This window comes from Myotis nattereri (genome assembly GCF_964212035.1).
Source record: "Myotis nattereri genome assembly, chromosome: 16".
NCBI lineage: Eukaryota > Metazoa > Chordata > Mammalia > Chiroptera > Vespertilionidae > Myotis > Myotis nattereri.
In genome coordinates this window covers 23514195-23525845 of record NC_138091.1, presented here as the reverse complement: position 1 = coordinate 23525845, position 11651 = coordinate 23514195, and the positions used below count along the sequence as shown (strand labels likewise).

At 42.1% G+C, this 11651-nt stretch overlaps 1 protein-coding gene across 2 annotated transcripts in view; it reads right to left on the bottom strand.

Moving 5' to 3' along the window:
* Positions 1-4471: 4471 nt before the first annotated feature.
* Positions 4472-11651, bottom strand: part of SLC6A4 (solute carrier family 6 member 4) — a 41860-nt gene continuing 34680 nt past the window's right edge. For both annotated transcript variants that reach the window (XM_081109552.1, XM_081109553.1), the window contains 2 exons: positions 10690-10857; positions 4472-6026 (listed from right to left, as the gene is read on the bottom strand). In XM_081109552.1, the coding sequence (XP_080965678.1) occupies positions 5952-6026; positions 10690-10857 (243 nt within the window). In that variant the 3' untranslated portion in view covers positions 4472-5951. The remainder of the gene's footprint in view (positions 6027-10689; positions 10858-11651) is intronic.

Genomic DNA, 11651 nt, shown 5'->3' with positions numbered 1-11651 from the left:
TTAGATCCTTAAACCAATACTTTTTCTCTTGGGCCAGTTTGAATTCCTGCTACTATAACCAAAAGCTCTATCTCAGAGTAAGATTCCACATATGATAAATCTATGCCAAGTTACAGAACATTCTTAATCTTTTAAAAATTGTAGTATAGCCCTGGTAGGTGTGGTTCAGCAGTTAGAGCATCGGCCTGTGCTCCTCAATTCCTGGCCTCAGTTGGGGCTTGTGTAGGAGGCAACTGATGGATATCTCTCACATCTATGTTTCTCCCCCTGCCCCATCCCTTTCTCCCTTCTACCCTCTTGAAAGCAATGGGAAAAATATCCTTGGGTGAGGTTTAAAAAAAAAAATTTAGTATAGCATGCATAAAGAAAGGGCATGTATCGTTAATATATAGTTTAATGGATTTACACAGAAGAAACCTCAAACCCCTTCCCAGACTATGCCTCCACCCTTGACTTTTAATACCACAGATTTTGTTTTTTAGATAGTATAGTATTTATCCATCTATTGATGGACATGGAGTTTATTTTCTGTTTAGGGTTATTATGAATAATGCTTTTGGGAACATTCTTGTACTTGTCTTCTAGTGTGTACATATGTATGTTTTGATTGGGTAATACCTAGGAATGGAATTGCTGATCCATAGGGTATACATCAGCTTTAGTAGATACTGTGAGAAATAGTACCAAAATATACTCAAAATGTATGAGAGTTGCAGTTGCTCCACATTCTTGCTTGTTAATTGTTTATCTTTTGTCATCTTGTCTTTTAATTTTAGCCATTCTGATGGATGGGATGCTGGGTTTTTTGTTGTTTTTAATCCTCACCCAAGGATATGTTTTTCATGAATTCCAGAGAAAACAAACTAGAATGACCTTTATAGTTTGGTGTTAGAATTGGAGATAATGGTGTGAATTCATTGTTTTCATGATAGAGAAATAATTATAGATGCAAATGAGTGTATGTACTAGTACACACACACACTTGAGTTCTGTCCAGTGAGAGGATTTGGTATGAGACACCCCAATAGCAATGAGCATAACCTAGCACCTAGACCAGTGATGGCGAACCCTTTGAGCTCAGCATGTCAGCATTTTGAAAAACCCTAACTTAACTCTGGTGCCGTGTCACATATAGACATTTTTTGATATTTGCAACCATAGTAAGACAAAGATTTATATTTTTGATATTTATTTTATATATTTAAATGCCATTTAACAGAAAAATCAACCAAAAAAATGAGTTCGCGTATCACCTCTGACACGTGTGTCATAGGTTCGCCATCATTGACCTAGATTTTGATTTATAAAAACATTCTTCACTAAAAGGAATCAGAGCTTCTTGGAGAAATGACTGTTGCAGAGAAAGTATAAGATGATACTGAAATATCTTACTCCAGAAGGGAAGAAAGTTTTCCAAGAATTAGGATGACATGTCAAAAGGACAAAAGAAAGCTTGAAAGGACTCTCAGTGGCTAAATATGGGACAATTTGAGCATTGAAATAAATTATAATAATGGATTATAATCCACTGAATAAGAACCTGTAAAAAAATTAATGTTTTGAAAGTTAGATGAGAAACAGGATATTTGCACAGTTTCAGAGCAATCCCTTCAAAATACGAATTAATTACAAAAAGAAAAGAATACAATGGAAAGCCTGGCAGACACTATCTTAAGTAATTGAAGTTAACATTACCAGTATGGGAATAAATCATCCCCCTCCACCAATATTTCTGCCAAATCACAGCCTGAAACTAATGAATAATCAATTATCAAATCATATTGAGGGGCATTCAACAAAATAAGTGGCCTGTAGTTTTCTAAAGTGTCAAGTTCATGAAAGTCAAGGAAAGACTAGGAAACTTCCAGACTGAAGGAAACAAAAGAGACAAACTACATGAAAAGTATGATTCTGGAGTGGATCCTTTTGCTAAAAGGACAGTGTGGAATGGGATCTGAGATTAGATGGCAGTAATGCATCAAAGTTATTTTTCTGATTTTGATGGTTATGTTGTGACTAGAGGCCCAGTGCATAACATTCATGCACTCGGGGGGCGGGGAGGGGCGGGTAGCAGTGGGGGAAGACCTTCAGCCTGGCCTGCACCCTTTAGCAGTCCGGGAGACCTGGGAGGATGTCCGACTGACGGCTTAGGCCTATGGGGAGTGGGCCTAAGTTGCAGTTGGACATCCTTAGCGCTCCCATGGAGGCAGGAGAGGCTCCCGCCACCACCGCTGTGCTCACCAGCCCTCAGAGCGGTGCTCCCCCTGTGGGAGTGCACTGACCACCAGGAGGCAGCTCCTGCATTGAGCGTCTGCCCCCTGGTGGTCAGTGTGCATTATAGCGACCGGTTGTTCTGCCATTCAGTCGATTTGCATTATTACCCTTGTAATATATAGGATTACGTAGGAGAATGCATGCCCTTGTCTGCTGAGAACATATCCCTCATGATTATCTCTTTTGAGTTTAGTATCTGTGTGTTTAAGCTTTTATAGATGATGATTTTAAAGATAGACATGCAAATAATCTTTGGCCAGCAATCAGAAAATCTAGGCATAAGACCTGTTCTAGAGTTTGCCAGCTGTGTGAATTTGGCCAAATCACCCCCTCTGATATATCTTACTCCAGAAGGGAAGGAAGTTAATCCTTTGAGCCTCAGGCTCCTCATCTGCAAAGTTGGGGGAATAACATTTGTAACCCAGAGCTCTGATAATCAAATGAGATATGTGAAAGCACACTAAAGTTAAAGCTCTGCACAAATTGCAAAGACTTATAATTATTTAGCTTTTGCTGAAATTTAATGTCTCTAATTCTAGGTAGTTTTGATGCTAAATATTTGCAAATGGCATGCAGCGATATTTTGGGGGATATGTAAATGTTTTGACAATATACAGTTAAGATTTCTATTTTAAACTTAAGAGTTTGGAAGGTATTTTTAATGAGACTGAACAAATCTATCATGACATTAATAGTTATTGCAGTAACAGTCCACAACTTAAAGCATTTTGTGTATCTTAAAGAGGGGACTCTACTTTCATACAAATAAAACTCATCTTTCATTCTGCTAAAGTTTAAAAATAAAATGTTTCATGTAAAAAATAACATTGGTTATTTTGTGGTAACATATTACCACTATTTTTGTTGTTGTTGTTAATCCTCACCAAGGGTATTTTTCCATTGATTTTTAGAGAGAGTGGAAGGGAGGGAGAGGGGAGAGAAAGAGAGAGAAACATTGATGTGAGAGAGACACATGGATGGTTGCCTCCCTCATGCGCTCTGACCGGCCATGGATTGAGCCTGAAACCCAGGTACATGCCCCCAACCGGGAATGGAATGCCATGAACCTTCAGTCCTCAGGCAACGCTCTATCCAGAGCCAAACAGGCCGGAACCATTTTACCACTTTTGACAGAGGTGAAGAGTGGAAGAGATTTACTTATGCTTATTTGTAAGTATTGTGGAAGAAGAAGGTAAAAATGAGGGGAAAGAAACGCCATTTATATAATTCAATTAACCATAATCTAGAATTTGAAGACCTCAAACACCCAACACAAAGTATCCTGAAAAATTGTTTGTAAATCAAATCATATTAAATGCCATTGGAGAAATAACTGCAAATTCTTTAAAGTCCCTAATTTTATCTTTCAAAATATACATTTTTCATATATCAAGTTTTCTTAAGGTACACCTTTAATAATAGAGTTTGAATAAGAATGATCTTTCAAAATACCTTTTTTCTTTTAAATTAGCAAATGCTCTATGGAAATTTAGGTGTTTTAGCATAAAGATGTGATACCTCCTCTTCCTCAAATATTTGTTGTTTGGACTGTGTTTAAAAATTGCTAGAGCCCTAACCGGTTTGGCTCAGTGGATAGAGCGTCAGCCTGCGGACTGAAAGGTCCTGGGTTCGATTCCAGTCAAGGGCATGTACCTTAGTTGGGGGCACATTCCCAGTGGGGGGTGTGCAGGAGGCAGCTGATCAATGTTTCTGACTATCTAGCCCTCTCCCTTCCTCTCTGTAAAAAATCAATAAAATATATTTTAAAAAATTGCTAGAAATAAGCTACTATATTTGGAATCTTCAATTATAGAATTGAAGGACTGATATCTTTTCTCTTCCCTAAATGAGAAGGTGGTTCTTCAGCAGACATTTTTTCTGATGAAGTGCTCCACCAATACAGTTTCCAAATTAGCTGGCCAGTGAAAATCTATTTTGGTAACCTAAGAAACAGACAAAAACTTGCATTTGTGGTACAGCAACAGTTTTACATGGGTTTTGTGATGTGTTGATAAGAGGAATACCACCTAAAATTCCAATGGAAATATGTTGTGTCATTTTCCGAAAAAGACTTCTCTTGAAAAGGTTAATTGTTTGAAACACCTAATGTAGAAACAATGCTGACTAGATTGCAACTATATGAAACAAAAGGACAGACATATTTAATATCCATCCTAAAATATTTATTTTGTTTATTGTGGGAAATGCCTACTAAACCAATTGAGAGGGGTGTTATTTTATTTTAATAGAGGAAATAAAACAAGTTCACCCTTTTTTTTTTTTTTTAAGAAATTTCCAGGTGCTAAGAAAAACAAATTAGCTTGGTCACCAGGTTTGTTTCTGCCTCTAATGTAGTTATCTGAACTTTCAAGTATTGTTCTCTCTTTAAAATTTAGAGGCAGTTAAGTAATGAGGAAAAAGAGCAATACTACAGAAAGTAAGAAAGAAGTTTAGGACTTTGAAATAGTCCTCCCATGGAACTAAATTCAACAGATTTTAATAAAAAATCAATGACTTAACTCTGATATTGAAGAAAAAATTCAGGCTGTTTCAAGTAGACCAGAAAAGCTTTCTACAGTATAGGGATATTCTTGGTTTCAACATTTCCTTTTTCGTATTTGGAGTTATAAATTTCATTCTCTAACATGCTTCTCAAGCAAGTACTATCTAGGGCCCACCTTCCTAATTTAGTCTTTTTTTGTAACTCTCCCTGCATTTTAAATGACGTATGATTTCCAAGGTGACTTTAAAGTCTATAACTTCTCACTTAGCATATGGCTGTTTTGCTTTTAGTATGTTACTTGTGGGATGACAGGTGGGAGCATAGTCTTTGCTGACAAAATGTTTAGCAGAGAGAGACAGGAATATGACAAAGTTCAGCAAATGCTAAAGGTTGGCCCATAAAGAAAGGTTTATGGGCGCAAGTAGTGTCCCTGGAAAAGGAAAAGGTGGCAGAACATGCCGTAGTAATTATATGCTTCAAATAATAACATTCATACACATTTGAGTAGGTAGAATTGGTTGATGTAAGAAAAATTAGTGGAAATGCACATCATTCGGAATGGGCCCAAAGTATTGGAATAAAGATAAGGATACGCTGAAACAACAGTACACAGACACACGCGCTCACATTATTTTTCAGTTTAGTTTTTTATATTTTCCTCTCCTGACTCCACAGCAGCACATGGGTTACAGGGGTCTAGTAGATCCAGCTAGGAAGTCTATGCTACTCAGAAAATAAATGGCTAGCAATAAATGGCTTATGCATCCATGAACAATGAGGGCTTTAGAAGCAAACATATGTCAGACACCAAGGATCATAACGAGAAATGATACAGTAGACGTTCACAGACTTGATTCTAAACCTAGTCCTAACTGATTACATGGTGGTTTTCATCACCTCCATACACACCCTCACGCATCCAGAATCGTCCAGCTCGGCTGCATCACAGAGTCTAACATGGTAGCATGTCCAGGAGACGGCACAGGAAGAAGTGGCTGGAGGCCATGAGAGTCTGGGCACCATAGTCTTCGGAGGCTGTGTCTCTCTGAAGAAGGCCCTTCCATTGTCAGGCTTAGCTGGAAACTCATTCCCTTGGAGGGAGAAGACGTGCGACTCGTCAGAGCTGGAGGAAGAGGTGTTGGAGAGGCCGCTCCCCTCCTCTCGTTGAAGCGTTTTAAACGGCATTCAGGCGGATGTCCCCACAGGGAATTTCTGTTGGTGTTTCTGGAGTGATACTTTTAATAATACGCTGCGGGGAAGAAAATATGTTGTTATAAACATTCTTGTGATTTAACAGTACTGAAAAGATAGTCCAACAGTAATATTACAACAAAGTTTAAATAGCATTTTAATGGCTAATAGTATGTTGGAATAGTCTCCAAGGAATTCCTAATTTATTCATTCCCAAGGGTGAATGGAAATGGAATATTTGGGAGTTACAGGCCTCTGTAAACTAATCATGAAAGTCATTATATCACCCAAGGGAGAAAATGGGCCTTCAATAGAACTCTGCTGGCCTATAGCATGCTTTTGAAGACCTAGGAAAACGCATCTTTTTCTCCGGAAGGAGGAGGTTTCATGTGGCCACAGGGCTCGGGGAGCAGAGTGAGTGCTGGGTCCTGGCGCCCTCCTGCCCTCAGCCCTGCATACACACTACAGGCAGAGCCATCAGCCATGTCACAGCCAGGATGTTACTGATTTAATGAATCCACCTGTAAAGGCATACTGGTCAGTTCAAACCAGGGTGCAACTCATCACGTAATTTACATTTTAAAAGATGTGACCATTGAAATCACCCCTAAAGTCATCTCATTCTGACATAATCCTCATCACGGGGGGGGGGGGGGGGGGGGGGATGGAGCTGAGAACTTTTGCATTAGAAACAGCTGAGGTACACAGAAGCTTCAAGACAGATCTGAAATATGCTTGGGCTTGTGTAGACAGCTTGCAGTAGACAGCTCGCCTGTAAAAGCATCAGGGTGACATGAAGCAGCTCAGGGAGGCGGCGGAGGAAAAACAGCAGCGCTGCAGAGGCTTAGAAAAACCTCTATGAAGTTGCTTCATAAAATCTTTGATGGCAAAGTCTGACCACCATAAGCTGGCAAAATTGGATCCAAACACCTTTTTTGATTGACTGATTTTAGGAGAAGCTCTACTAGTTGTCCTTTGTATTTTGGATTAAAAAGAACATAGTCCATGGCCCTGGCCTGGCAGCTCAGTTGGTTAGAGGGTCATCCTGATACACCAAGGTTGGAGGTTCGATCCCTGGTCAGGGCACATACAAGAAACAACCAATGAGTGCATAAATAAGTGGAACAACAAATCAATGTTCTCTCTCTCTCTCTCTCTCTCATCAATAAATACTTTTTTTTAAAAAAGTACATAGTTCCCCTCAATCTTGTTTATTTCCTGGTTCTAGAAGTTCTTTGATGAGCAGGGCCTATGGAATTCAAAAAGTGCCATTCTCATAGTTAATGAAATCCACAAAATTGTACATGTTGTGTTCCTAAGGATCTTAATATGCAAATACTGAAGCCTCACCCAGGAAACCCATTTAAAAAGGAATTCCTGAAGTGTCTATCAGCGGCTTTGAAATGTGAAGTTATAGAAAGCAACATTTCTCAAACCATCCTTCCCCGCAGATGAACATGTAACCCGATGACACAGAAGTATGTACGCCAATTAAATGGAGTATGTAACCTGATTACACAGAATTATATCTTGCTAATTGGGCACTGGGCACAGATCACGCTAGTCTTAAGGGTTGCACAGAAAGAGAAGAAAGCACTGAAGTGTACAGCGAACCCGTACATTGCACCCGGGCCCCCACCGACCTATTCGGCTGCCCCTCTGGCTGCTGACTCCCCCAGTCTGCCAGGCCCACCCTTGTTTTCATATTTTGGCAGCAGTTCAGTGGCCAGACTATGACTCAGAATTTGCCAGCCCTGGCCTTCTGCAAGGTGCTCATCTAAGAAATGGGTCACTGTTGGGTGCTTACTCATCAGGGACCAGTATCTTGTGCAGAGTACCAGGGGCTTCTGTGAATGACCTAATCGAGTTGATGACGCCAACCTTGAGACTTCCACCTACAGGTGAATGTGATACCCTCCAAATTACAGGTGGGCAAGTGGTGGCTCCACAAACTCCAACCTGGTGTACGGCCGGGGCCCACAAGAGTTAAGAAACTTACCTTTCTCTTAGTCTTTATGTTGTTGTTGTTGTTGTTTTTTACCATATTAACATTTCATATGCAGCCTCCCTCCCTCATAGAAAGAATGTTACAGACCAGTGATGGCGAACCTATGACACACGTGTCAGAGGTGACACGCGAACTCATTTTTTTGGTTGATTTGTCTTTGTTAAATGGCATTTAAATATATAAAATAAATATCAAAAATATAAATCTTTGTTTTACTATGGTTGCAAATATCAAAACATTTCTCTATGTGACACGGCACCAGAGTTAAGTTAGGGTTTTTCAAAATGCTGACGCGCCGAGCTCAAAGGGTTCGCCATCACTGACAGACCATCAAGTATGGTATTCACGAATAATTACCGTCCCTTGGTGTTCTTGGCAAAAAAAAAAGAACAGGACATGCCTTATTGCTCTCGGAGACTAAGATGCACGTGGGCATGTTAAAGCTTTTGGGAAGTCCTGCAGTAAAGAAACCTATTCAACTTGCCTTGACCCAGCATTCTCCAAAACTTTTGACTACATAAAAAATTTCCCCCCTGCAGTAATGCCTACTGATAAGCCATGGAACGATTGATCCTTACAACATATTAACATTTGGTCCTCGCTGGTGTGGCTCAGTGATTGAGCGTCGACCTATGAACCAGGAGGTCACAGTTCGATTCCCAGTCAGGGCACATGTTCGGGTTGTGGGCTCCATCCCCAGTGTGGGATGTAGAGGAGACAGACGATCAATGATTTTTTTCTCATCATTGATGTTTATATCTCTCTCTCCCTCTCTGAAATCAATAAAAATATATTTTCAAAAAATATTAACATTTGGGAAATGTTAATCCAGTCGACGAGCACATTTTAAGGCCATGAGAAGGCGAATAACTTGCCCTAGCAGAGCAGGTCTTCTCCCTCCCGGTCCTCCTTGACTGGTAACTCACTGTTCCCTCTCTGGTGGCCTCTGGCGAAGGTGGCCCTACAACCAGCCTTACCTCTACCACTGATGGATCTGAGCTCTGTTAAGTATACACCTTTGGGTGGCATATCCTTGTGGCTAATGGGTAATTTGCAAGAAAGATGACCAAGATTTGAGTCTGTGCCCAAAGAATACTGACATTTATTAAACTGACCTTGGCCTCTGGGTTTGAATCAACAGAGCCAGGGGCCCCTCACAGCTGCCATAAAGGACAACCTGAAGAAACAAATTCAATGACTAGGTCTGAGCATGTGTTTCAAGCAACACCAGAGTTCAAGGCCCTTGGGAGGAATGAGATGTGACAGGACAGGGTTGGGTGTAGGAGATTAGTAACTCCTTACAGAGTTCTGTTCACCTAGAGTTCAGTTGCCCTACTTGGACAAAGCAATGAACTCAGTTCTCAGGAAGGGCTGATGCTTAATTGCCTCATGTTCTCTTTTTTTTTTTTTTTTTAAATATATTTTATTGACTTTTCACAGAGAGGAAGGGAGAGAGACAGAGAGCCAGAAACATCGATGAGAGAGAAACATCGATCAGCTGCCCCCCGCACATCTCCCACCGGGGACATGCCCGCAACCCAGGTACATGCCCTCTACCGGAATCGAACCTGGGACCCTTCAGTCCGCAGGCCGACGCTCTATCCACTGAGCCAAACCGGCCCCGGCTGCCTCATGTTCTCTTGCCTCATGTTTCTTAGAAGGCGTTTTAGGGAGATGAGTGCGTTGGTCTCATGTTTGGGTTTTGCTGCTTAGGGCCCAGAGACCAGCCCATCTGTTTTCAGCTCATTATGGAGTACCATCTCTTCTAGCTTTCCCCAAATACCACTCTTCCCCTTTAAGCTTATCCCCTACAAAAGCACCCACCTACGGACTTGGAAGCAACCTGAACTACTAATTCTACAACATAGGATTAAAAAAATGGCAATTCACCTCTCCCTAACCTCTAGCTCCAATTTCTACATCAGCAAACTATGAGAGGGCAAAGTGAAGACAAAAGAGAAGCTGCAACTAAAGGGAGAGCATGGGACCAAGAATCAGGAGCCTTCCCTGACCGGTTTGGCAGACTGAAGGGTCCCAGGTTCGATTCTGGTCAAGGGCATGTACCTTGGTTGCGGGCACATCCCCAGTAGGGGGTGTGCAGGAGGCAGCTGATCGATGTATCTCTCATTGATGTTTCTAACTCTCTATCCCTCTCCCTTCCTCTCTGTAAAAAAATCAATAAAATATATATTAAAGAAAAAATTTTGTATATTGCCCCAGGCACCACTGATTTGATGCCAATGGCAAGCAGGAGGCAAAGGAGTTATCTGGTAGTTTAGGACACTGCATACACCCCACGCTGTACACCATGCTGCTCCCAAATGACCAGCTCCTTCCATCACTGTTGATTTGAGGGTTATGGGAAATGCCTTAAGAGGACAGTGGCAGCCGTGCGAGGTCTACACAGTGTAAGTTATCTATAATAATAAAAGGGTAATATGCTAATTAGACTGGATGTCCTTCCAGACGTCATTCCAGATGAAGCTGGGGCTGGAGGGAAGCCGGTGCCGGCAGCCGGGGGAAGGAAGGCCTACTCTTGCACGGATTTTCGTGCATTGGGCTTCTAGCATAAATATATAAGGTGAATTTCATGTGGTGGACTTATCTCCTTTGAAAAATCATAACAAGAGAATCCTTTTCTCCCCAAACAATTACCAGTCTGCACACACGCACTCACACACACACACACGCACGCACACTAGTGAGCACACACCTCCTTCAGTGTCCCTGGAGTGATGATCAGCCGGTAGGTGATGTACGTGGGGATGCAGATGAAAGACGAGGTTCCGATGCAGTAGCCCAGGACCATGCTCCAGCGAGGGTAAGTATACTGGAAAAGTCGCAGCTGTGGCGGGCTCATCAAAAAGCTGCAAATGATGAACTAAAACAGAAATCCCAAGAAACATTAAAAATCTTAACGATATCTGTGCAACCAGACCCAGTTCTGATACCACGAACACCAAATGTAAAGCTAAGATACTTTCAGGAAGTTCCCAAACTGTGTGCAGTATCTTAGCTTGAACTCTGACACACTAAATGCACCGATTCCTGTGCCTAATTTACTGCAAAATAAAGCAGCCAGGTGCTTATCTTGACTTTCCTCCCAACGCCCCCCCCCCCGCTCCCCCAACACACACACACATACACACACCTCAACCTCTACACTGAGAGTCTACGGTGATGATTTGAGGTTTATGGGATGGGAGTCTGGGTGTCAAGGCCTCAGAATGTTATTTAAGGGAGTTACAGCACCCCTTCAGGGCAAAGGGGAAGAGATCAGCCGACACCAGAAGTGGTTTGGGCTCCTCTTATCAGACGGGGGAGGAATAAGTGGTGTGACCGCTCCATGGCCCCTGCCACCCCGGCTCCTGGCAGCCCGGGGGCCTCCTGTTCCCCTCTGCTTTGCTCCCATGTCCTCCTGCCTTCCTCGGCTGCGGTGGTTTTGGTTGGATAGAAGGGACCTATGTCCAGAAGAGAGAATGAGGTTCCTGGGTCTGTGCTCCTTCTCTCCCCTGCCCCAGGGCTCTCTGCTTCCTGTATTAAGCGCCTTAGCTGGGCTCGCTACAAGGCTGGCTGTGCCCCCATACGACCAACAACGAATGCCTGCCTGCCACAGGCCCCCGTAATGAAAGGGATAATGGAAGGAAAAAGCAGCCTAATCTACTTTCTCCTGGA